This window comes from Megascapheus bottae, chromosome 11, assembly GCF_031878675.1.
Source record: "Megascapheus bottae isolate mThoBot1 chromosome 11, mThoBot2.hap1, whole genome shotgun sequence".
In the NCBI taxonomy this organism is placed as follows: Eukaryota; Metazoa; Chordata; class Mammalia; order Rodentia; family Geomyidae; genus Megascapheus; species Megascapheus bottae.
Genome location: NC_143519.1, coordinates 41,592,717 through 41,620,396, shown reverse-complemented (window position 1 = coordinate 41,620,396; position 27,680 = coordinate 41,592,717). Strand labels below are relative to the sequence as shown.

Sequence of the window (27,680 nt, the reverse complement as noted above, 5' to 3'; positions counted from 1 at the left end):
CGCCACCGCATGCTGGGATCCCAGTCTCGGGGCTGGCATGGCCGAGCCTACTAGTGATTTCGTGCCTTCTGCGGGGTGGCTTCCAGCCCCCGAGCTGACCCCCGCCGTGGGGCCACTGAGGAGCCCCGCCCCGCCGCAGGGCAACTGGGCGCTCTGGGCGATGCTGCCGCCGCCGCCGCCGCCGCCACCTCCCGCGGACGGGGCGAAGCTCTCCTCCGAGGCGCAGCTCCCGGCGGAGGTTCAGCCTGTCTCTGGGGCGCCGCCCCCCTTTGATGCTCACCTCCTTCCCGGGGCTCAGCCTCCCTTCGACGCCAAGTACCCGCTGGATTCCCAGCCCCAGCTCAGCGGCCAGCCTTCCTGGGATTTCCAGGCTTCGACATCGTGGTACTGGAGTCAGCCTCCCGATGGTTCTCCGTGGCATCCGAACTCGCACAGCTTTCCCGGTAGGCCGATACCCCTTCGTCCCTCCCTCTCCTCGTCTTTTCTCTTCCCCTCTCTACTCTGTGCTTCGTTCTTGGTGTCTGGAAATGGCTTAAAGTATGTCCGACTGGAGTGAACTAGTACGTTTATTCAGTTTGGCTCCTCTTTAAGTCAACTGCAGCTATGTTCCGGGAACGCCAAATAAACCACATTTTTTTTTTTCTTTTCTTTTTACATGCCAGTCTTGGGGCTTCAACTCGGCCTAGATGCTGTCCCTTCACTTCTTTTTCTCAAGGCGTCTGCTTTGCCATTTGGGCCACAGCTCCACTTCCCGCTTTTTCTTTGATGTTGGTTATTTGGCTGGCTTGCGACCTTGATCCTCAGATCTCAGCCTCTTTAAGTAGCTAGGATTACAGAGGTAATCCTTATCCGTATGGGACTTAACATCTTCCGAGAATGGGAAGACAATAAGGCAAATAAAAGTATATATTAGAAGATGCATGTCGAACATGGTAGGACATGACTGTAACCCCAGCACACTGTAGGCTGAGACAGGAGTTGAAATCCTAGGAGTACATAGCAAGATCTTACCTCAAAATAAATTAAAAAAAAATACAAGACCAAAAAAGAGAAGGGTAATGAATTCTGTGGAGATATAAAGGAGTTATTAGTGCATTTTTGAATATCATTGTCACTTATAAGGAAAGTGACCTTTGAATACAGACTTTAGAGAGGTGAGAGATCAGAACCATGTCTACATCTGAGTGAGCAGGGAAACAGAAGTTCCATTGAAAAAGCTGTCAGAATAGAAGCTAGGGTGGCTAGACCAATACTGGCCCAGCTGCAGAAGACTGTGTGAGAGGGCAGATTGTAGATAGGGTATGGGGCTTTGATTTGTATTGTTGTGAGGTGGGTAGTACAGGGGAGTTCTACTTAGGTGATTTAGTTTTTTAGCACGAGTGGGAAACTGTTTCATTTTCCACCCCTTCAGGCCCACAAAACCACTTCATACATGAAGGGGCAGGCACACTTGCTTGTAGATGACTGCTGGAGACCTGTCTGTCTATGTTGATAATTTGTTATGGCTTATAATGATGTAAATATCCAAGTTGCTTTGGGCAGAAGAAAAGCTTCCCCACTCCTGCAAAAGATTACTGTGGCAGCTGATGAAAAGTGAACGAAAATGAGATCAGTTAGGAAGCTATTGGAATTGTCAAGTGAGATGTACTAGTGGCTTAAAATGAGGGTATGTGGAATGATACAATCAAAATGATTTATCAAGGCCTAGAATGTGAGGTAAAGAAGAGACTTGGATAACGTGGTAGGCTTGTTGTTGTTGTTTCCCGCCCCCCCCCCCCCCAAATAGCTAGAAAGAGTTGTTACTGAGATAGGAAAGAATGTTGAATGTAGCAGATTTGGAAGATCAAGATTGAGTTTGGATATGTTTAAATCAGAGATTCTGAATAGGCTGTTAAATCTATACTTTTAGATGGAAATTTGTGACTAGAGTTGTAAATTGGGGTCTCAGGCATATAGATTGTATTTTAAGCCATGAGGTTTATAGGATATGTATTTATCCAACTCTGTTAGAGCCCATTTCCATTCAATTGAATCTATACAACCAGTACTTACTGAGTGTTGAATGTTAGGAATTCTTAATTGACTACGTCAGTTGAAATTAGTTCTGTAAGTCACAGTACAGTGTGATGGATGATAGAGTTATTTCAAAAGTAATTTAGGGTTTAGGAGAAGTTGGGAAAAGATTTTGTATGGATTTGTGTAGAATTTGAGAAGGGATACTTGCAAAGCTGGAGGTAAGTTTTGGAGACTACAGAGTTCTGGTGTGAGTAAAGCAACATATTTGGATGATATAAAGGAAAGGCAGGGTAAGAAGAACTGAAAACTCATAAGAGGACTTTGTAGATATTGGCTCTGAACTATGACATGCCTGCAGAATTATTATTTTTTTCAGAATTATTTTTGTGGTGTCAGTATGCAGGGTCTGTTGGAAGACTGACTGGCACAGTAATCTAGATGAAAGATTAGAGTTTCTGAGCAGGATAATAGCTATAACAATAGAAAGATACAGTGGGGTTTGAGATGTATTTTACATGGTTCTCTTTTCCCAGTATGAAATTGATGCTGAAAGATCAGGATTAGAGATTTACGTCTAATATTTGAACTAACTGAAATAATTTGATTAGATTATATTGTCCATTCTTGTACCCTCTAAGCAGCAATGGCCATGTAATCTCACCTGTATGTTTTCATTTGAAAAATACTTAATGTAGTGGTTGATGCTAGGTGTTTTGTTTGTTTCGTTTTATCAGTCATGGGGCTTGAACTCAGGGCCTGGGCACAGTCCCTGAGCTCTTTTGCTCAAAGCTAGTGCTTTAGCACTTTGAGTCACAGCACCACATCTGGTTTTCTAGTTGTTAGAGATCAGAGTCTCAGGACTTTGCTGCCCAGGCTGGCTTTGAATTGCAGTTGTTCCTCAGATCTCAGACTCGTGAGTAGCTAGGATAATAGCGTGAACTACCCAGTGTTAGTTTATTTTTTTTAAACCATTCTTCCAAAAGGGGGTACTGTACAAGTGCTTTTTCTCCAGTATCTATGCTATAGTAAATGAAATTTTAAATAATTATACAATTACAAACTTTAATGGATATCTTTTTGTTTTTTAGCCAAGAATTCTTATTTCCCACGAAAATATGGTACCAATTTTACGGACTTCAATTTCCCTCATAATAAAAAACAGAAAAAAAAGGTATTTCTAAAATATTATTAAATGTGAACTTTGGTTCTTATGTTATTATATCTTATTTTAAGTGTCTTCTTTTATAATTTTTTTATTGTAATTAATAAAAGGGTTACATGATATTTGCCAGATAGAAGGTGCATTAATTCACATACATTGATACCCTTTCACATGTCTTGGTACCCATCACCCTCTCCCCCACCCACCACCCACCCCCCGTCTTGGTTTTCCCCCCTTCTCTATCAAATTTCAAATAACCAAATACAAATAAATTCAATATATCAGATAACAAAGTGAGATACTGTAACAATATGAGATACCCAAGAGACAGCAAAGGAGATGAAAGATAACATAGTAGATTAAGGACAACAATCATTCATTATATGGCTTTTTTTAAGTGTCTTTGTTACTGATATAATGGAATTCTACTGTAGGATTAAAAAAATTGATATTATAGAAATGATATACAGAAGGTTATAGTCACATAATTATAGCAGAATTTTTTTTTTTTTTTTGTCAGTCGTGGGACTTGAACTCTGGGTGTAGATGCTGTTCCTGAGCTCTTCAGCTCAAGGCTAGCACTCTGCCACTTGAGCCACAGTTCCACTTTCAATTTTCTGGTAGCTAATTGCTAATAAAAGTCTCTCATGGACCCTGTGCCTGGGCTGGCTTTGAACTGCGATCCTCAGATCTCTGCTTCCTGAGTAGCTAGGATTATGGGTAAGAGCCCTTGGTACCTGGCTTATTGTAGATTTTTATTTATTTATTTTTTTTTTTTGCCAATCCTGGGGCTTATACTCAGTGCCTGAGCACTGTCCTTGGGCTTTCCTCAAGACTAGTGCTCTACTGCTTAAGCCATAGCACTATTTTCGACTTTCTGTGTACGTGGTACTGAGGAATTGAACCTGGGTCTTCGTGCATGCTAGGTAAGCACTCTACCGGTAGGCCAAACTCCTGGCCCCTTATAGAATTTTTTTAAGGATAAGAAAGACTTCAAGAATCATTTTGAAAACTGGATAAAAAAAAAAAAACACTGGCTGTTTCAATGCAGTCAGGAATAAAAATAGTCAAGATTTATGATTACAAATATAAATGTTTTAAAAGTTAGATAAGTTTTTAAAATCAGTAGCTTATTGGGAGCTGAGGGATGGGATTCTGGGACGAGGAAAGAAGTCCAAGTTTGTTCTTTTCCGCATGGACTTAACATGAACTAAAATGAAACAGATGATTTATTTTCCCTCAGTTTTTAAAATAGAAAGGTCTTTTAGGAACATATATCACTGTAGAAAAAAAAAAGCAGTTCTTGGGGCCGGGAGTTTGGCCTAGTGGTTAAAGTGCTTGCCTAGCATGCATGAAGACCCGGGTTCGATTCCTCGGTACCACATACATAGAAAAAAGCCGGAAGTGGTGCTGAGGCTCAAGTGGTAGAGCTCTAGCCTTGAGAAAGTCCAGGGACAGTGCTCAGGCCCTGAGCTCAAGCCCAGGACTGGCCACAAAAAAAAAAAAAAAAAAAAAAAAAAAAAAAATTCTTTTTTCTTTTTTTGTATTAAATTCAGTTAAAATTACATTTAGTATTTTTACTTGAAAATAGTTTAATCTTACTGTACAGACCTTTTTGTATTACTGTGACATTTGTTGTTTATCTTAATTTACTGCTGTGAATTCTTTTTCTTTTCTTGCTTTTTCTTTTTTCTTTTTTCTTTTTTTTTTCTTTTGTCTGTCATGGGACTTGAACTCTGGGCCTGGGTGCTGTCCCTGAGCTCTTCATCTCAAGGCTACCACCCTGCTTCTTGAACCACAGGGTCACTTCCAGTTTTTCTGGTGGTTAATTGGAGATGAGTCTCACAGACTTAAGTGCCCAGGCTGGCTTTGAACCAAGATCCTCAGATCTCACCCTCCTGTGTAGGATTACAGGTGTGAACCACCGTGCCTGGTTTATGAAAGGATTTTTTTTTTTTTTTTTTTTTTTTGCCAGTCCTGAGAACTGTCCTTGGACTTTAAGGCTAGTGTTCTACCACTTGACCCACAGCACCACTTCAGGCTTTTTCTAGGTCTGTGATACCAAGGAACTCCTGGCCCCTATGAAAAGGTTTTTGTTTTGTTTGTCGTGTATATGTATGTTGGTCTTGGGGCTTGAACTCAGGGCCTGGGCACTATCCTTGATCTCTTTTGCTCTGGATTAGTTTACTACCACATGAACCAGACGTCTACTTCTGACTCTTTTGGTGATTTATCAGAGATAAGAATCTTACGGACTTTCCTGCCTGGCAGATCTCAATTTGAGTCATTGGGGCCTGGTATGAAAGTTTTTTTTTTTTTAATGTTGAATACTCTTGATTATGGTTCTCAAAACACTGTTAAAATAAGCAGCTTTTAGTCGAGTTTAGCTCACATACCTAAGCTTTCAATTTTGAAGTATGTGTATCATTAATTTAAAATAAGTTGAGTGCATAGAGTTGTTATTCTTCATTTTGACACAAAAAGTTGGATATCTTGAGAAGAAACTTATATTAACAATATTGTACATATGTAGTCTATCAACAATCTTAGTATTAAAAAGTAAGAAATGAGGCCAGGAGCATGGCCTAGTGATAGAGTGCTTGCCTAGTATGCATGAAGCCCTGGGTTTGATTCCTTGGTACCATATATACAGATAAAACCTTGAGAAAGCCCAAGGACAGTGATCAGGCCTGGAGCCCAAGCCTCAGTACTGGCAAAAAAACAAAAAAAAGAAAGAAGAAAAGAAAAAGTAAGAAATCACTTCCTATATAGTATGTAATCTAGTAATAATCTTTTTTGTTTTATATTTATGGAAATAGCAAATTGTGAATTTTCAAGAAAATAATTTAAATTGTGCTTGGTTTATGCTGATAATTTAAAATATGCAGAATCCATCTTTCTTTTTCAAAAAAAGTAGAACTAGTTATTTATTCTAATAAATTATCCTAATAAGCTAGGGGTTGGATTTTTTAAAAATATATTTTATTAGCCGGCAGTGGCTCATGCCTGTAATCCTAGCTCCTCAGGAGGCTTAGATCTGAGGATCAAGGTTCAAAATGAGCCCAGGAACAAAAGGATTTGAGACTTTTATTTCCAAAACAGGGACATGGGACTTGACTCAAGAGTAGGCCGGTAGCCTTGAGCTGAAGAGCTCAGGGACAGCGCCCAGGCCAAGTTCAAGCCCAATGACCCCCCTTCCAAAAAATACATATATGTATATATTATCGTTATTGTAGAGGTAATGTACAATGGGTTACCATTACATAAGTCAGGTAATGAGTACATTTCTCTTTGAACCGTGTTATCCCCTCCCGAGCTCTCTCCCAGATTGTCCACACAGTGCCTAGTAGGGACCACTGCTGTATTCACCTTTTGTCCACTTTTCTGTCCCCTCTCTTATTCTGTTCCCTCTCTTACCTTCCCAAAGACAGATAAACTAACAAGACAAAAAGAGAACAAAAACAGCAGCAGCAACAAAAACCTGGAAATATAGTCAAAACTTTCTTCCACATGTAAGGAGTATATGATGAATAAAAATGGGTTTCTAGAAGGAGAATTATGTTATTGTTGACCAAAGTTTTCACCGAAAGTCTAATGCTTCTTTGTTTATATTCGCAGAACAGAAAGGAGCCAGTTTTTCACTTTTTTTGTGATACCTGTGATCGTGGTTTTAAAAATCAAGAAAAGTATGATACCCACATGTCTGAACATACAAAAGTATGTATTTCCTGCCTGTCAGCTTTTTTTTTCCTTACAGGTTTATAGTTTTCATAGAAAAGTTGGATGATTTGTGATTTGACAAACAGGAACAAGTCTGGGATTCGGATTTTGAGGGTGGGGACCCACTATTTTAGGGAAAAAGTAAGATGGCAACAAAGAAGAGCAATCTGACAGCTCTTTGTATGTGTGTACCTGCACTGCCAGGTAAGAGTGCTAACTCTCTGTTCTACTCGTGCTGTCTGCACGAGTAGAACTCACTTTCCTTAAAGACTTCCTTGACCACATCCACACTGCAATTAGTGTATCTCTCTTAAGGGTGATACAGATTTTAAATACTGGATTGTAGTGGTATACTCCTGTAATCCTAGAATTCAGGAAGCTGAGTTGGAGGCACATGAGTTCAAGGCCAGCCTGGGCTACTTAACAAGACCCTGTTGTAAGACAAAATAGTTAAAGTTAAAAACATTTTACATGTTGCTGATGCTGTGCTTTCATTTCGGTGAAGTAAATGAGATGTATTACTGTGCTGTTTAGAGTGAGAATGTCTTTCTTTTCTAAATATAGCTCTATTTTAGAGTGATCTTTGTTACCAAGTAATAATACCATAAAGTTAGAAGATCTGTCTATATAACAGAACTTATCTGTGTATGCACAGTAGATGAATTTAATGTGGGAGACATTAAATTGTCTTTTTTAAAAAAAATTCTTGTAGTGTCCTGAAGCAGATTGCTCTTTTAGTGCACATGAGAAGATTGTACAGTTCCACTGGAGAAATGTAAGTTCTTATTTTTTTTAACTTTTTTTGACACATGCTCTTATTTTAATTATACATTACCATCACAATTCTTCATTTGTGTAGACTAATAACACTAATGGAGTACTTTGTAAAGGAGTTTTACATCTTCTATTTAATTTTATTCTCATAAAGAACTATGCTGGGTAAGTCAATATTAGCTCCATTTAATAAATTGAAAAATGATTTGTCTGACATCTCAAAATTGTCACTGGAGCTTCTTGACTCTGAATTTGGTGCTATGTTACGTAAGTTGGCATGCCTACTTACTGCTTTAGCTGTCACTCTCAATTTTGATTTGTACATCATTTCAGTATTACGTGTAAATCAGAAAAAATAGTTTAGACATCTTCTCCTTTAACCAAAATTGTTACTCCTGTTCCCTTATCAGTAGTAGCATTAAGCAAAAATCACACGCAAAAATCACTCCTTTTCCTTTAAAGGAATAATCATAATACGTCTGGAAAATAGTGACTCCTTAGTTTTTTTTTTTTCTGTTTGTAAACGTCCTGTTGTCTTCAAAGTTATCCACATGCTCTGGAGCATACACTATACTTCCTGATGTTTAGTAGGTTTTTTCTCCTAGATGCATGCTCCTGGGATGAAGAAGATCAAGTTAGACACACCAGAAGAGATTGCGAGGTGGAGGGAAGAAAGGAAAAAGTAAGTAAAGAGCTAAGAAACAATAACTTTCTTTGACTGTGGCAAGGCTAAGTACTTCAAAATAATGACCAGTTTCATCCTAGCGTAAAACACCAAAAGAGAAATTTGAAGTTGATTTTTTATAGTGTTGCAGACTTTCAGCTGGTTTGGGCCTGATTTTTTTTGTTGTTGTTGTTCCTTAGAATTGGTACATAGTGGGGCCAGGAGCTGGGCCTAGTGGTAGAATACTTGCATAGTATGCACAAAGCCCTGGGTTCAATTCCTCAGTACTACATACACAGAAAAAGCCAGAAGTAGTGCTGTGGCTCCAGTAGTAGAGTGCTTGCCTTGAGAAAGCTCAAGGATAGTGGCCAGGCCCTGAGTTCAAGCCCCAAGACTGGCACAAAAAAAAAAAAAAAGAATTGGTACATAGTAACATTTAGAAAATTGCTACTTGATAGGGTAAAAATACAATTTTGTTATTGTTGTTGTTATTAAATAGTTATACAAAGTGGTTACAATTCCCTAAGTCAGGATATAAATACAATGCATCTTGGCTAGTGTCAATCCTTTCTTCATTCTCCTCCATTTTTCCCCTCCCATCCGTACCATCAAATTACATCGTTCTTTTTTTACATAATGTACATTGAATATAATGACCACATTTTCTCAGCCTTCTTCTTTCACTCCTGTGATCCCCCTTTCCCAACACCCCAAAAACATATTTCCACTTCCTGTTATGTGTTTTGATGAACCATACTTTAGTTGTTAAGGGAAGTTAGCCTTTGAATTCCTCTCCTAAATATAAACTCCTTTAGTTAGTTTGTGTGTAACTGCATTGAGCTCTGTATGTTATGCATAAAAAGTATAATTTTTTTCTCACACTTTTGGTTTGCTATTTATTAAGGAAAAGTATAATTTTTATTGAAGAAATTCAACTCCCTTCTAATATTGGTTCTGTGGAACAGGACTGTAAGTTCTATTACATGGAAGTATGGAATGTAGTTTGGGGAGAGTTAATAGGAATTCTATTCAAATGCTGAACCTGTTGTTACCTATTATATTCTACTGTCTTGAGGAGAGCTAGTAGATGCTGCTCACTTGATGTTTAGTGACTGACACATACTGGCTGGGTAATTTTATTTTAAAATTTAGCTAGGTGATGGTGGCTCATGCCTGTAATCCTAGCTATTCAGGAAGCTGAGATCTGAGCATCATGGTTCAGAGCCAGCCTGGTTAGAAAAATCAATGAGACTTTTATCTCCAATTAAGTACCAAAAAGGGGAAAAAAAAAAAAAAACTGCTGAAAGTAGAGCTGTGGCTCAAGAGGTAGCTTTGAACACAAAAGCTCTGGGAGAGTGCCCAGGCCCAGAGATCAAGTCCCAGGACTAGCAAAAAAGTTTTATTTACTGTTTTTCATTAGTTTTATTTCTTATTATTAATTTTATTTTTGGCACAGAATTGTCAAATGGCTGTTGTATGCTGGACACATAACAAGTTCTATTCCCTATAGATCAGCAAACAAGATTGTAGCAGTCACCTGGCTCATAACTATCTTCATTCTCTTCATTTCTCTTATTACAGTACTTGCAGAGTGCCAGTCTGTTGATATTAGTTTAGCTGCAAAACTATAAGTAAGTGTTTTGTATTTTAAAAAGCAGACATTTTGAGGCCGGGAGTTTGGCCTAATGGTAGAGTGCTTGTCTAGCATGCATGAAGATCCGGGTTCGATTCTCCAGTACTACATACATAGGACAAAAAAAAAAGCCAGAAATGGTGCTGTGGCTCAAGTGGTACTGCTCTACCCTTGAGAAATCCCAAGGACAGTGCTTAGGCCCTGAGTTTAAGCCCTGGGACTCGCAAAAAATAAATAAATAAAAAAGCGAATATTTTGCCTTCTATGGCTAAAGTTACCTAAACTAGACAAGAAATAGAAAGAGAAGCCAGCCGCCAGATAAAAATTAGCAAGATCCTTTCCAAGCAAACACCCCCCCCCAGCCTTCCCAAACTGTAAAAGTTTCTTTTAACAACCTGCCAAAAACAAAAGTATTAGGAGTTACAAATGCTCTATTGGCACTACGGAAAAGGTAATGGGGGGTGGTTGCTTCAGATTGGCTTTCAGAAAGTATACCATGCTTCACAGTATGACCACTAGATGGCATAGTTTCATAGTATTTATTTCGGTATTCACTTTGGCTCAGGAAATCCTTTTGATTTGTATCTCAGATTCATTCAGATTAAAGAATGGAGGCTGTCTGCTCTTTAATAAGGCAGTATCTTTTTGAAGTTCGGAAAGACTTAAAAAAATAGTGGCATAGCTGTGTTGAAGCAGTTGTGTTTTGGTGAGACTAAGGAGGGATTATAGTTACAGAAGATTGGCCTAGAGTCAATAATTAAGTTATCATTTGAGAATGGGGAGAGAATCAGAATAGGATAGAGTGTGTGGAGATATCAGTGGGTATGGGTGTAGCTAGCTAGAGAGAAATTAAAGAGAAGATAGGAAATGAAAGAAGAGAAAAAGATTTGGTGTCAGGACCTATCCTTTGGGAAAGAGGGAAGATAGAAGTATGGAGAGAAAAGTGATGTTAGTAGATCAAAATACAGAGAAGTCAGCTATGAAATATCTCTTGTTATAAGTCTTTGGACCTTCCTAATATTCTCTAACAGGAGATGCTGAGATGAGTTATATCTGTATCTAATTGTGCAATATAAGATATAACTTAAAAGTTTTTCTCTCAGTGGCCTTATTTCAAAGAGTAATTTATTAACCTGAATTATATACATTCCCAAAGCTCTTTGTTCTTCCTCATTCATTATTTTAAGGTTTTATTTTCAAACCATAGCTATACAGGAGGGATTTCACAGTAACATTCCCAGGTAGGTACACAATCTGTTCCAATAAATCTCCTCTGCTGTGGTCTCCCTTGTTTTCTCTCCCCTTCCTAGGACAGTGTCAACAGATTTCATTATTTCATTTTTATGCAGATTGACAATCTGTTTCTACCATATTCATACTCTTTCACACAAACATCAAGATAAAGTGACTCCCTTTCCAAGGGCTTTTCTTTTGTGTGTGCCAATCCTGTGGCATGAACTTGGTCTTACAATCACTCTTGTCTTTCTTGTTCACTGCTGTCTTTCTGCCACTCAAGCCACCACCTTTTCCTTATACTTTTTTTTTTTCTTGTAGGGCTTGAACTCTGGGCCTGGGCATTGTCCCTGAGCTCTTCAAAGAACTCAAGGCTCCTGCCCTGTCCCTGGAGCCACAGTGCTGCTTCTGGTTTTCTAGTGGTTAATTGGAGATGAGAATCTCACAGACTTTAGTGCCCGGGCTGGCTTTGAACCAAGATCCTCAGATCTCAGCCTCCTGAGTAGCTGGAATTACAGATGTGAGCCACCGCGTGTGTGGGTCTTTTCTTACTGTTGTATCTCAGTTTTATGTAGGTCTGGTATTTCTGGTTCCCTTTCTAAGAGATGATTTTCTTTTTTAGTATATCTATTTTCTCTAGTTTTTAAGTCCCTAGATTCTGTATAAACGAGAATAGTATAAATTTTGGAAGAGGATTTGACTCATTTCAGTGCTGAAACTTAAAGTCTTGCAATTTTGGAAGGAATATTAAAAGATTTCTTACCTGTAGGAGCATGATAATTTAATCTACAAGAAAGAGAAATTTTTGCTGGTTTTTAAAGACTTCATCCAAATGAGTTTCTCTAAGACCTTTGGTGTTTTATTTAGGAAACTCCTTTATATCTTGTCTAAAATCCATTTGCTCTAAAAATGTTTAAATCCTTTATATTGAAAATCACATATGTAGTATGTTCCTACTTATACATGATAGACTCAAGTCAAATATACCGTGAGGTAACTAATATACGTATGATTCACTGTGTTAATAGTCTGCAAGATTCAGAACAAAAACAGTGAAGAAAATGGTGGTGTGGGCAGGTGAGCTTGAGATTGTGAAGGAGCTTGAGTGCCTGTTAGATCCATCCAGGCCCACCGCCGCAGGGCTGGGGAGGCTGGTGGAAATGATTACATTTGTCATCATTTCTCCTTCTGCATGATCTGTCTGTAGATTGAAGACAGCTAGCTGGCTACCACTCTCCCTCTAGACCTACTTTATTGTCACCTCTCATCCTCTTTTGTATCTATTCAGAGGTTTTATTTTGTACTCTGTTAATCATCGTCGAAGCTCTTCTGAATCTCTTTCAATTGTTTTTTCCTCGGGATTTTGTTCCCACTATGCTGACACAGTGCTCTGAGAATATCTGGCCACTTTGAGTATCAGAGCTTTTTTACACTTGTAGTTTGTCAGAGTGTACTTCATATAACCTTAGTTTATGTTTGTTTTTAGAAGCATAGTTGTATATTACTGGCTAGCTGTCAAAGTTTTTTTTTTTTTTTTTTTAATGTGGTAGGACCTTGATCCTTTCCTTTTAGGTTTATTTATAGCTTGAACATTCATCATCTTTTGTTTATACAGGTTATTTTTCTTGGCTGGGCATATTGCTTTGCACTATCCTTATTGAAATTCATTGCCTTTTTCCTGATTGCTTCACCACTATTCAATGTCATTTCCTTTCTTTTCCAACTTGCCTAAACTCATGGGCTTCATGTTGTCTGTGCTATTCAAGCTAGTAATATAGCATTTTTTTTTTTTTTTGCCAGTCCTGGTGCTTGAACTCAGGGCCTGACCTTGGGCTTTTCCCTCAGGGCTAGCATTCAGCCACTTGAGCCACAGCACAATTTCTGGCTTTTTTTTCTATGTATGTGGTACCGAGGAATCGAACCCAGGTCTCTGTGCATGCTAGTCAAGCACTCTACTACTAAGCCAAACTCCCGGCCCAGCATTTTTTTTTTTTTTTTTTTTTGGTTGGTCATGGAACTTGAACTCTGGTCCTGGGTATTGTCCCTGAGCTCTTCAGCTCAAGGCTACCATCCTACCCCTGGAGCCACAGCCCCACTTCTGGTTTTCTGTTGGTTAATTGAACTTTAATGCCTTTAATTTAATGCCCGGGCTAGCTTTGAAGGTGATCCTCAATCTCAGCCTCCTGAGTAGCTAGGATTAAGGCATGAGCCACTGCCCTTGGCTAGTTTTTGGTTTTGTTTTTGGTACAATTGGAGAAGTGTCCTACAAATAATGGCAGAATGCAGTTCGTTAGTGTTTGTCAAACTTTTTCTCACAGAAAGTGTGCTTTCTATATTAATAGGTCAGTTTAAGACCAATGTCTTTCCTGGTCCTTTTTGAATTTTTCCATTTTGATAGTCTTTCCTTTGTACCCACCCAACTCTATAGTCTTGAGTATTTATATTGTTAATATATTTGTTCTAGTTATAGCCATTTGTCTGCTTTTCTTACTTACCCTTCCTAGTAGATTGTTTTTTTTGAGAACTGTCTCAGTGACTTTGAGTAAATCTAGCATACATTTGCAAAAGTTACTCAATAGACTTGTTATTCCTTCAAGTATATGAGGGTACTTGCCAACTAGATTATTATCGGTTTCAGCATATTATGTGACATATTTTATTTCAATTCTGACATAAGTGGATCTGGTAAAGCTTATCTGTTGTAAATTGATAGCAGTTGATAATGAGGTAATGTTGGTTGTTTAACAAAAAATTGCTAAATTTAGTTTGTAGATTGTTAGCAACTAAACAGTTGCTAGATAGCTTAAAGCTGTACACTTAAAGACCATTTTATAATTAACTTTCCATTATTTTCTAGAAACTACCCGACTCTTGCCAATATTGAAAAGAAGAAAAAGTTAAAACTTGAGAAGGAGAAAAGGGGAGAAGTGTTGACAACAACACAGTATGGGTAAGTTTTATAGAACTTCACTCTCAAGGCTAGATGTAACTGATAATACTTTCATAAGTAAGTAAAGGAACAGAAACCAAGATCTTAAACTTTCTTTCTTTTTTTTTTCTTTTTTCCCAATCCTGGAGCTTAGAGCCTGGGCACTGTCCTTGAGCTGTTGCTATTTTTTTTTTTTTTTGTGAGTCATGGGGCTTGTGCTATGGGGCCTGGTGCTGTCCCTGAGCTCTTCAGCTCAAAGCTATCGCTTTACCACTTGAGCCACAGAGCCACTTCCAGTTTTCTGGTGGTTAATTGGAGATAAGTGTCTCACACAGACTTAGTGCTGAGACTGACTTTGAATCACAATCTTCAGATCTCAGCCTTCTGAGGAACTAGGATTATAGGTGTAGGCCACCGCACCTGGCTATGTATTTTTTTTTGACTGCATGATTCTCATTCTATAAATAAGAGTAACTGTCAAAGATATAAAGCCTGGCTCTGGTTTGCTCCCGCTTATAATCCTAGATACTCAGGAGGCTGAGACCTGAGGATCAAAGCCAGCCTAGGCAGAAAAGTCCATGAGACTCTTATCTCCTATTGACCACCAGAAAACTAGAAGTGGAGCTGAAGTTCATGTGGTAGAGTGCTAACCTTGGAGCAAAAGAACTCAGAGATAGTGCCCAGGCCCTGAGTTTAAGTCCCACATTCCCCCCACCACTTCTCCCCCCTGCCCCCCCCCCCAAAAAAAAACAGTAAAAAAGATATTATCTAAGAGAGATGATGGGATGGTAGGTAAGTTACAAAATTGAAATTTGTGCTCAGATTTCTAATTTTTCATACTTCCAACTGAAGCCTCTATTAATGAATTTTGCCTGATAAATGCCAAATAGGTTTTTTTTTTTTTTAGTAAATCTAATCCCTTTAAAAAGATACTTTGTATTGTGTCCTGAGAATTTCTTTATACATGCTTAAAAAAATACCTTGTTTTTACGACACAGAAAGCCTTTTTTCTTTTTCTTTTTTTGTCAGTGCTGGGGCTTGAACCTATGGATTGAGCACTGTCCTTGGGCTTTCTCAAGGCTAGCACTCTACCATTTGAACAACAGCACCACTCCTGGCTTTTTCTTTGTATGTGGTGCCAAGGAATCAAACCCCGATCTTCCTGCTAGGCAAGCACTCAACCACTAGACCACACTCCTGCCCTCAATGTTTGTTTTCTTGTGAGGTTGATACTCTGCTGAGAGCATACTGCCTGTGTTGGCTATGGGGCTGGGCAGGGAACAGTCCCTGTCTAATCTACTTTAGAGTTTAGCATGAAGCTCAGATAAGGTGGCATATTTCAAAAATTAAATTATTTAGGGGCCGGGAGTTTGGCCTAGTGGTAGAGTGCTTGCCTAGCATGCACGAAGACCCGGGTTTAATTCCTCAGTACCACATACATAGAAGAAAGCTGGGAGTGGTGCTGAGGCTCAGGTGGTAGAGCTCTAGTCTTGAGAAAGTCCAAGGATAGAGTTCAGGCCCGAGCTCAAGCCCAGGACTGGCAAAAAAAAAAAAAATTTAAATTATTTAAAAAATATCTTTATGGGGGCCGGGAGTTTGGCCTAGTGGTAGAGTGCTTGCCTAGCATGCACAAAGACCCGGGTTCGATTCCTCGGTACCACATACATTGAAAAAAGCTGGAAGTGGTGCTGAGGCTCAAGTGGTAGAGTGCTAAGCCTTGAGAAAGTCCAAGGACAGTGCTCAGGCCCTGAGCCCAAGCCCAGGACTGGAAAAAAAAAAAAAAAAATCTTTAGATCATTGCACAGAAGGAAAAGTGACATATACTTAAATGCTGAGGAAAATAAGTAGACAAAACCATATAAACGCTCTTAAGGTACATTTTTTTAAATTAAAGAATTTATTAACGTTGATTTTTACATCATATTTTAAATGACAAGTTTAACAAACAAGTGTTCAAGGAGGGAATCTCTAATTACAATCACTGGGACTTATTTTTTAGAACTTAATCAAAATTAGGCTAAGGGTTTGTATGTCATAGAAACATTAATTTATGAAATAAAACATGTCTATAGAGTCATAGGTTTTTATGTCTATATAGTTATGTTTATATTTCCATTACCATGTCCGTAGTTTTGGGTATGCAGTTATTGGGTCCTTGCTCTTGTCCTCTTTGGATTTAATAACCACATATTAAGGATACCATGCGCCTTTTGTTCCTTAGGTCTTGACTTGTCTCACTCAGCATGATTCTCTCTAGCTTCATCCACTTCCCTGCGAATGCCATTATTTTATTTAAGGCACATTTTTATATATGTAATATAAGACTTGTGAGTTACATTGATCGAATGATAGCAAATGTCAGATGGGGAAATGTGTAGCTGAGCATGAGTAAGATAAATTATATAGTATTGGTGTATTGTGGGTGTTCATTCATTAACAGTCTTTTGTCTTTGGGAGACAGTTTCTTTTATTTTGGCTACACTTGATCAGTCTAACATCTAGTTGCTTTTATACTCAGTAACTTTTCAATTATTTTTTTCAAATCATTGTCTTTTATGCTAAGAATTGCATTTTTTTTTCTTTAACCAGCAAGATGAAAGGAATGTCCAGACATTCACAAATGGTAAAGATTAGAAGTCCTGGCAAACACAAGAATTGGAACAATGGCAGTGCTATACATAGAACAGTCATTGCATCAGGCAATCACGGCTCTGCTTCAAAGCCTGAAGGTCTAGCAGAAACAAATGAAGATCCTCTTGGCGTGTTGATAAACAGTGATTCTGGTAAGCCAGTAGGAAAGCAGTGTGTACCTAAGTATGTGGACAGTTGATTATCCATAGCCGTATTTGTGGAGAGTATACTGGCAAATACATACAAATGAAGTTTGGGGGATTTTTTTGTTTTGTTTTTTCTTCCATTTGTTGTAGTCCTGTGGCTTGACCTCGGGGCCTTGTTCTTACCTGGTAAACATTACTGCTAAACCACTCATTTAGGCCTTTTGTATTGATCATTTTTGAGGGACGGTCTTGCTCACTGCCTGGGTGACTATCTAGACCAAGTTTCTTCTATAAAAATAAGGTCATCCTGGGATGACAAATACATGCCACCACGACACCAGCTTCTGGTGAGATAGTCTTAAGCGTCTTTTTCTGCCTGGGCTGGGTTGGAGCCATGATCCATCTGATCTCATCCTCCCACATAGCTAGAATGACAGGACCGAATGACTAGTGCCTGCCTTTGTTTTTTGTGTTTGTTTCTGTTTTTTTGTGGGGTATAGTAGTTTTGGAACGGGGACTGGTCATTGGAAAGAACAGTGCTAGATTAGAAGATTATGTCTTTCATCTCTACTTCCCAACTTCCAGGGAGGGAAGAGATGCGGAAGGTTGAGTGCCAGTGGCTGGGATTGAGCCAGCCATGCCTATGTATTGGAGGCTGCATTAAAGTCCAAAAGGAGCATGTGAGAGCTCCCAGTGGGAACCAGCCCAGGAAGTTCTGTTCCTTTCTCTGATTCACCCTGCACATCTCTTCATCTGTGCAGATTTGTGTGATGTCCTATAGAATGCACTGATCAATAAGAAAAACAAAAAGACCTGGCCTAAAGTTGAATTTTCATTATTATCTTAGATTTCCTTTTGTATGTATGAACAGAGTACATATATACATAATTAGAAGGAATTTTCCCAAGAAAGTATCATTCATGTTTTAGCAGTAGGTATATTTTGGGTTGTTATTTTAGAGTAACTCTGAAGTCTAGTTTCATCATCTTGATTGCTACTGTTTTTTGGGGTTTTTTTTTGGCCATTCCTGCAGCTTGAACTCACAGCCTGGTCCCTGTCTTTGAGCTTTCTCAAGGGTAGAGCTCTACCACTTGAGCCACAGTGCCGCTTTCACTTTTTCTATGTATGTGGTACTGTGGAATAGAACCCATGGCTTCCTACATGCACTCTACCACTAGGTCAGACTTCTGGCCTTGCTACTTTCTTTATCTTTATTTTTAGTTCAGTGAAGTATTTTAGCTGCTGTTAAAAAAAAAAATGAGGGACTAATGTCTTGTATCATTTTGTCAGCCCGCACAATGTGTTTGAATGCCTTCCACTGTCCTAAGATAGGTGCTAAAAATGCTGTTGGCTGGGGCTGGGGGTTTGACTTAGTGATAGAGTGCTTGCCTAGCATGCATGAGGCCCTGGGTTTGATTCCTTGGTACCACATACATAGAAAAAAGCCAGAAGTGGTGCTGTGGCTCAAGTGGTAGAGCTCTAGCCTTGAGAAAACCCAAGGACAGTGCTCAGACCCTGAGCCCAAGCCCAGGACTGGCAAGGAAAAAAAAAAAACAAGAAGAAAAGAAAAAGGAAAAAAGAAATTAAGGACTGGGCCCGGAGCGTGTGGCCTAGTGATAGCATGCTCACCTAGCATGCACAAAGCCCTGGTTTGATTCCCGGGAACCACATACACAGAATAAAGCCAGAAGTAGAGGCTGAGATCTGAGGATCATGGTTCAAAGCCAGCTCAGGCACTAAAGAACCTGAGACTCTATCTCCAATTAATCACTAAAAAATAATGGGAAGTGGGGTTGTAGCTGGAGGGTAGGGCAGTAGCCTTGAGCTGAAGAGCTCAGGGACAGTGCTCAGGCCCAGAGTCCAATCCCCACAACCAAACAAAACAAAGTGTCCAAGGATAGTACCTAGTCCCTGAGTTCAAGCCCCCTGGCTGGCCAAAAAAAACCCCAACAAATAAATATTTAAGACTTAGAAGAATCCCCTCCCATTTTGATAATGTCATTGTGGAAGATGTTTTGATAGTGCCTAAATGCACAGTTCCTCTTCAAAGTATAAGTTTTTATTTTATATTTCATTTTATATTTAAATGCAAAATGAAGAACCTCCATTACTCAACCTTAGATGATGTAGGCCTTCAAAAGCTATTGTTTGATCATTCAAATGAAGAATAGTCTTCACATTATTATCATAGTTGCTTTCTACTCAGTTTACATATTTAGATTACATAGTTTCCTTTCTCTTCATTAATGCAAAGCAGTAATGAAGCAGTTTTAGTGTGGGTAGTGGAGGGTAGAAGATGTCTTCATCCTACTGGAGATACAAGCCAGCATTCCCATACAGTGTATTATATTTCCTGGCAGAATGTTTTGCTTTTCCCTTCTTGGTTTTGAACACGAAATACTCCATTTTGAAACATTTTTTATTGGTTGTGGGTCAAATTGGTTTACTAAAGAGACAAGTTACTTATTGTCTTCAGTCTGGCTTTATTTTTATGGTTTGTCTAGAATAGAGTTAATGTGTTTTTAGAGCTGCCAAAAATAAATGTAATAGGTGGTGTCCTACAGCTCCAGTGGAACTTGCTGGGCTTTGATCAAACACTTTACCTTTGGCAGGCTCTTTAGTGCTTGTGAAATTTTCATGGTTGGCTTGTTGACTTAAGTTCTTAGAAGTTCCAAATAATAAAAATGTTGAAACAGAGTCATTTCAATAAACCTCTAAGCCCATAGAATGGCTTAAATATTATTTGGATTCTGGAAAGCCAGTCCTGAAACCCACAATATTTTTTTCTTATATCAATAGTATTTTAATTTATTCCTAAAAACAATATTTCTCAGACTGGTTTTCAGAGTTAATGATCCTGATCTGATAAAGTTAAGTAAATTTTTGACTTTCAAAGTACCTGTAAATTAATAGCAGAGACTGTGTAATTAATTTAATTCAGGAACAGCTCAAATTCCATAACCTATGAAGCATGGTAAGTTAACTGAGCTGTGTGGTGTTTCTATTTGTCCCTGTCCCTGACTGCCCTGGAGCAAATAGTTTCTTTGCTTAAGATTTAAAACAACTAGAAATTTGTCAAGCTTCCTAGAAGCAGTTTTTGGGAAGATCATGGAAATAATGACAAATTACTTTTACCAACAAATGAAGGCATGAAAGCCAGCTTTCTTAAAGTGGTGGGAGCTTTTGGGGGGTATACTGTTTGATTCCTGCTCTTTCCCCATCTGTTCAGAGTCTGATAAGGAGGACAAACCACCAAAGACAGTCATTCCTAAGGAGGTGACGCCAGCCTTGTGTTCGTTGATGAGCAGCTATGGCAATCTGTCAGGATCAGACAGTGAGCCTGAAGGTAAGTCAAGGCTTCTCTTGGTATGAGGTGTGTGTTTTGTTGCCTCCCCCCTTTTTTTCTTTGGCCTTTGGTTCAGTATGCATTAGTAGCATTAGGATGAATAGATTTTTGTTGCTGTTGTTGGTCATGGGGCTTGAACTCTGGGCCTGGGCACTGTCCCTGAGCTGTTCAGCTCAAGGTTATCCCCCTACCCCTTGAGCCATAGTGCCATTTCTGGTGGCTAATTCTTTGAACTTTGATCCTCAGATCTCAGCCTTCTGAGTAGCAAGGATTACAAGTGTGAGCCACCGTGTCCAGCAGGATGAATAGTTTTTATTTGGTCTTTAGATTCATTTATTTTTAGCTTTCAAGGATCCTTGTCATAATATTAGTTTATAACACCTACTGTTTACAGGGCATTGATGTTTATGGAGGACATTTACATAAATTATCTCACTTGGCAAATACAGCCCTGTACTTGTGGTTGAAGTAGCCTGGGTACAAGAAATGGAATCCTTCAAGAATCTTTCTGAGAGGCTACTGGTGTTAGGGAGACTTGTCTTACCTTGAGAGATGATATTACAGGGCCCTAGAGCAAAATTTATTATGACAGCATCGTTTTTTTGGAGAGGGGAGTGTACAAGTACTATGTGTTAGGTCCGACTGGAAGAAATGACTTCTCTTGGCTCTCTCCCATTGCACCCTGGAAATCCCCGCCCAATACCTGTAACCCTGGCAACTGGCATGCCTGGGGGCAGTGGGAGGTCCCCACTGAGGTCTGAGATCACATCCACTTCCGCTGTGTCTATACCCCTCCCCCTATATAAACTCTCACTTCCCGCCCTAAGCCCTCTTGCTCACCCAACTCCATCTTGGGTAGCAGGAGTCTGCTCTTTCCTCACGCAATAAACCCTCTTGTCTTGAGCTGTGTGGAGTTTCCTTTCGACAGACCTTACAGAATGGACTCTTGATCTGATGACAGGTGACATTTTGTTGGTGGTACAGTAATTGAACTCAGGACCTTGTACTTGTTGCAGGTGCTCTACCACCTGAACTTCACTGTCACATTGGCCTTCTTGTTTTCACTGTTTTACGCCTGAGCTATCACAAGACCTTAATTCTATTTTCACAGTCTGTGTAGCTGAGATTAAAGGAGTATGGAACCATGCCCAATTTTTTATTGGTTAACATGGGGTCTTGAACACTTTATGTGCAGGCTGACCTCAAACCACAATCTTTCTGATCTGTACCTCCTGAGCATTTAGGACTGCAGGCATGAGTACTATGCCTCGCTAGAATGAAAATTTATAATCCAAGGTTTGTATTGATAATTTAGTTTACATTTGGTGATTAAGCCTATGTCCTATTATGGGCACTTGGTATGATAATTTTATTTAGGCTTCTCCAACTATGAGAGAATTTAAGCATTTATGTGTCTCAGGAGAAGTGTAGTCAAAATAAAGTAGCTTTAGTACAGTCAATGTAGGACTGTACTAAAGTTAAGAATATACTCTTAGTCTTTATTTAGAAGATAGATGAAAACAACTGCTCACTGAGTATTGATTAGACTAGAGATAAATGTTTGAATTGTTGAGGGATGTTGAGTAGCGAATAATTAGATTTCAGTATGAAATGTGAATATAACATGAACAGTTTTAAATTAGTAGGCTGTGGTGTGTTTTGTCCAAAAACAGCTTGAAATGTGAAGTTCAAATCACTTTAGCTTTATCCTTAACAGACAGTGGCCTATTATTTCAATTTTGGAAAAAACTTATTTCTTACTCTTGCTTCAAACATACTGATCGAAGCTGGAGTCATCCTTGGAACACATATGACATTTCCCACCTCTCAGCTATATTTATAACAGGTGATGTGAAAGCAAACTACTACCAGATTACTGAATCCCATAAAGATAAGCTGAACTAATTCTTCTCTTTCTTAAGATATAAACATTGTTACACTCATGTCTTTATTCTGAAGCTGCCACCACTTTTACTTGGAAGAATGGAAGGACATAGGAAAGGATCTTTGGACTCTTGTGGATTCGTTTTATAGGTCAGATAGCATTACATGTGCTATGGGTTGTGGCATCGCAGATTTAAAACGTAAATTGGAGCCAGGTGCAGTGTCTCATGCCTGTAATCCTTGCTACTCAGGAGTCTGAAATCTGAGGATCTTGGTTCAAAGCCAGCCCAGGCACTAAAGTCCATGAGACTCTTATTTCCAATTAACCACCAGAAAACTGGAAGTGGTACTATTTTTTATTTATTTATTTTTTTTTTGCCAGTCCAGGGCCTGAGCACTGTCCTTGGACTTTCTCAAGGTTAGAGCTCTACCACTAGAGCTTCAGACCATTTCCGGCTTTTTTCTATGAGGTACCGAGGAATCGAACCCGGGTATTCATGCATACTAGGCAAGCACTCTACCACTAGGCCAAATTCCCAGCCCCATGGAAGTAGTACTATTGCTTAAAGGGTAGGGAAGTAGTCAAACTGAAGAGCTCAGGGACAACACCTAGGCCTAGAGTTCAAGTCCCGCAACCAACAAAAAAAAATAAAAACGTAAGTTGGAGACTTAAAAGCCTAGAGAGGCCAATTATATTGTTTTCCCTTAAGGACTTTGTGTGGCGCTTGCTGTCTTTCTGAACAAATTTAAAGCCTTTTATAGGTAGCAGAGGATACTGTTTAATAAAATATTTAATTTTGTGTAAGTTCATTTTGACTCATTATTTAAAATTCCTTGCTTTAGAAGAGGAAACTCTTGTTTCATATTCCTAAATCTTGATATTTATGCTTTATCTATCAAGTGAGTATGAAGTGCCTTGAGTTCATGTCCCAATGTACAAAAGGCACAACAGGAAAAATTATAGTCAATGTACTTAATATTTTTGTCCTCTCCTCCTTTGTGCTACTGTTACCATAGAATTTTGTTTTTTGGCCAGTCGTGGAGCTTGAACTCATGTCCTGAGTACTGTCCTTGGGCATTCTTTAAGGCTAGAGCTCTACCACTTGAGCCACAGCACCACTTCTGGCTTTTTTTTTTTTTTTTTTTTTTTTGCCAGTCCTGGGCTTGAGCTCAGGACCTGAGCACTGTCCTTGGACTTTCTCAAGGCTAGAGCTCTACCACTTGAGCCTCAGCACCACTTCTGGCTTTTTCTTTTCTTTTCTTTTTTTTTTTTTTTTTTGCCAGTCCTGGGCTTGAGCTCAGGGCCTGAGCACTGTCCTTGGACTTTCTCAAGGCTAGAGCTCTACCACTTGAGCCTCAGCACCACTTCTGGCTTTTTTCTATGTATGTGGTACCGAGGAATCGAACCCGGGTCTTCATGCATGCTAGGCAAGCACTTTAACCACTAGGCCAAACTCCCGGCCCACTTCTGGCTTTTTGTATATATGTGGTACCAAGGAATTGAACCCAGGTCTTGTGCATGCTAGGCAAGCACTCTACCACTACACCAAACTCCTGGCCCACCATAGAATTTATTTCTACAAATATTATAAATCCTACTATTTTAAAAATTTTTAGTCCATTATGTTTAATTTTCTCAGATAAAAGGAAATATATTTTGAGTGTATCCACATATTTCTGTTTCCAGTGATCATCCATTCCTGTCTTACATTTATTTCATAGATCAAATTTCTTTGCATATTATTTCCTAATTTGTGGTAGTCTCAATTCTTGGCAGTTACTGCTTCAAATTTGAGGGAAAAAAAATTGTAATGTACTTTAAATGCTTTGCAAAATTTCTCCTACTCTTAAGTTACTAAGTAGCCAGTATGATAGGTTGGAGAATTTTTGTGGCCTTTCTGGTTATCTTTGAAAGTGCTACATGTTTTCTGTGTGTTGTTTAAACTTTGTGTTTGCTTTTCATCAAACTTAGAAACTCCCATCAAGACAGAAGCAGACATTGTGTCAGAAAACCAGGTTCTTCGCCCCAACACTCCCCAGAGTCCAAGTGACCGTGTTACAGCAACTGTTCCAGTCTCCACTGGAGCCCAGTGTGGACGTGCGAAGCAAGGCTCGAGAAGTGTGAACCCCAGGAAGAAGAAGAAGAACAGTCGCAATCATCAATCATTGTTTGAACCAAGAACACACCATCCCTATCTCCTGGAGATGGTAAGCGATTGTTCTTCACGCCTATGTTCATATATGTTAGAAAGGCAGGGCAGATCCACAGGGTCCTACAAATGTCTGTGTATCTTAGTTCTGAAGCCGTATCTGGCATATAGCTGGTGTTCAGTAAGTATGAAATAATCATACTTTTCAGTAATTGTTTAAAAATCAGACATTCGGGCTGGGAGTTTGGCCTAGTGGTAGAGTGCTTGCCTAGCATGAACAAAGACCCGGGTTCCGATTCCTTGGTACCACATGCATAGAAAAAAGCTGAAAGTGGTGCTGAGGCTCAAGTGGTAGAGCTCTAACCTTGAGAAAGTCCAAGGACAGTGCTTAGCCCCTGAGCCCAAGCCCAGGACTGGCAAAAAAAAAAAAAAAAAAAAAAAAAAAAAAAAAAAAGACATTCATTTAGGGAAGTTTTTAATGAGGTGAAAGTATTCATTGAAAATACAGCTGAAGTTGAACACTAGTGGCTCATACCTGTAATCCTAGCTGCTCAGAAGGCTGAGATCTGAGGATTGAAGTTCAAAACCAGGCAGGTGGGGGGGGAAGGCTGTAAGTGGAGCTTTGGCTTATATAGCAGAGCACTAGCCTTGAGCATAAAAACTCAGGGACAGTGCCCAGGTCCTGAGTTCATGCCCCAGGACTGGCATGAAATAAAATAAAACAAAACAAAACAAAATTCCAGATTAATACAACAGCAAGCTTGAGAAACCCTTAATAGGAATGAGTTGTTGTTTAAATAGAAATTCGTGTTGAAGACCACGAGGCAATGGAAAGAAAAGATCTGAAGTTTTTCATTTCCTGCCTTTAGAGACTTTCTCTACCTTTTTTCTTTCTGAACATGTATTTATTAGTATCTTGAGAATAGTTGGCTTTCTCAACAATGCATTAAAAAATATGGTTAGTTCAGCTTGTAAAGAGAAAACATGTTTTTGATTCTGAGAAATGCAGCTAAGAAAGATTTTGGGGGGGGTCCAGAGTGTGGCCTAGTGGTAGAGTGCTTGCCTAGCATGCATGAAGCCCTGGGTTCAATTCCTCAGTACAGACAAAGCTAGAAGTAACCGGGTGCAGTGTCTCATACCTGTAATCCTAGCTACTCTGGAGGCTGAGATCTGAGGATTACGGTTCAAAGCCAGCCTGGGCAATACAAAGCCCAAAGCTGGGGAAACTCTTTATCTTCAATTAATCACTAGAAAACGGGAAGTGGGGCTGTAGCTCAAGGGTAGGGCAATAGCCTTGAGCTGAAGAGGTCAGGGACAGCACCCAGGCCTCGGGGTAGGGTGGTAGCCTTGAGCTAAAGAGCTCAGGAACAGTGCCCAGGCCAGAGTTCAAGCTCTATGACCCACCTCCTCCTCCCCACCCCACCCCAAAAAGCTGGAAGTGGTGCCGTGGCTCCAATGGTAGAGTGCTAGCCTTGAGCAAAAGAAGCTCAAGACCAGTGCCCAGGCCCTGAGTTCAAGCCCATAGACTAACAAAAAAAAAAAAAAAAGATTTTTATGTGTTTATGGGTAATAGAAATATTCTACAGTGAGCTGAGCACTGGTCATAAAGAACTACTCAGGTTGAGGTCTAAGGATTGTGGTTCAAAGCCTGCTTGAACAGGAAAGTCTGAGACTCTATCGCCAATTAACCACCAGAAATCTGGAAAAAGTGCTGTAGCTCAGAGTGGTAGAAGGCTAGTCTTGAGCAAAACATCTCAGGGATATCACCCAGGCCCTGAGTTCAAGCCCCATGACCAACAAAAAAATAAATATTTCTCAGTGAAGTTGTAAAGCAGTTGAGATTCTCTAAAAAGTCATTTTTACTTACCAGTAAGTGTATATGCTATAGTTTAATACTACTGCTACTACTTCTTCTTCTTCTTCTTCTTCTTCCCTTTTTTTTTTTTTTTTTTTTTTTTTGGTCCGTTCTGAGGCTTGAACTCAGGGCCTGGGCACTGTCCTTGACATTTTTTGCTCAAGGCTACTAGCACCCTGCCACTTGAGCCACAGAACTACTTATGGCTTTTTTCTGTATATGTTGTACCAAGGAATTAAACCCAGGGCTTCATGCCTGCTAGGCAAGCATTCTACCACTAGGCTATACTCTTGGCCCTGTAGTTTAATTATTCTATAGCTATACTGTGAAGTATGGGGAGACAGTCACTTATTCAGGTGGACCTGAATCATAATACTCTTATTTTATAAATATCAGTGCTATCTATAGAATTTGCATTTTATACTGACCATCACTGAATATTTCTGAACTATAAAAATGATGTCAGAAAATAAATTGAGAAGAAAGTTAATTATTTCTAACATATACTTAGAATTTCTATACTACATATGTATAGATTTGGATTTCAGGGAATTCTTTTTTATTATTATTGTATCTTATCTCTGTTTATAAGAGATAGTTCTTGCCCAAGTTGGCCCTGAACCCTGGGCTCATGTTTTTCTCTATCTCCTGGGTAGCCAAGACTGCAATTAAGAGCCACTGAGGAAGTGACATGAGCTTGATAGTAAAGAGTTAGACTTTTAAATCTGCTCTCTTGTCTTTTGTTAGATGTTCCTAGAAAGGAATACAAATGTGAATATTTTGCTGTTTAAAAAGCTTACCCAGGTACTCTTGGTATAAGTTAAAAGGCATTACATTTGACTGACTTAGCAATTAGTAAATATTTAACAGATTAGTAAATGTATAACACATTGTTCTATGTCCTTTAAATGAGTTAAACATATGATATTTTAGACTGCCTTTTGTGGGCATTCATATTTTTAATCAGCTAATTTTTTTTTTTTTTAGCTTCTAGCTCCAGACATTCGACATGAAAGAAACGTGATTTTACAGTGTGTTCGGTACATTATCAAAAAAGACTTTTTTGGACTCGATACTAATTCTGAGAAAACTAAAGATGCATAGATGTCAAATGTTCAATACTCACTCATCAGTAAAGCATATAAAATACTCTGATCCTCAAATCAGGAAAAACAAAAACCATTTAAAAAAAACTGGATTAAGTAGTGAAATTGTAAGTCTCATAAGATATTATGTTGGATTTTCAAGTCTCTCCTTTGATTCTAGCAAATAAAAAACAACTGAGTTTTTTTTTTTTTAAAGGCTGTGCTTGCATTGTTGGTATATATCTGTTGGGAGAATTTTTCTCTTTGTGTCGTGTTTTTTGTAATGTCTTCATATAAGGAAAATTTCGATTGGGCTGGTTAAGAATCCAAGTTCCTGGCCAGATGTGGTGGTTCTTGCTCATTATCCCAGCTACACAAGAGTCTAATAGATAGCTATGGTCAAAGGCTGGGCAAAAACATGGGACCCTCTGAAAAATTAACTTAAAAGGCTA

At 39.1% G+C, this 27,680-nt stretch overlaps 1 protein-coding gene across 1 annotated transcript; it reads left to right on the top strand.

Annotated features, from left to right (window-relative positions):
- Positions 1-25: 25 nt before the first annotated feature.
- Positions 26-27,680, top strand: Nufip1 (nuclear FMR1 interacting protein 1). The gene is made up of 10 exons (XM_090342099.1): positions 26-443; positions 3,105-3,187; positions 6,797-6,895; positions 7,611-7,673; positions 8,278-8,354; positions 14,060-14,152; positions 16,721-16,914; positions 20,138-20,254; positions 24,111-24,346; positions 27,131-27,680. The coding sequence occupies exons 1-10, from the start codon at positions 38-40 to the stop codon at positions 27,245-27,247; spliced, it is 1,485 nt and encodes a 494-aa protein (XP_090198225.1). The 5' UTR covers positions 26-37; the 3' UTR covers positions 27,248-27,680.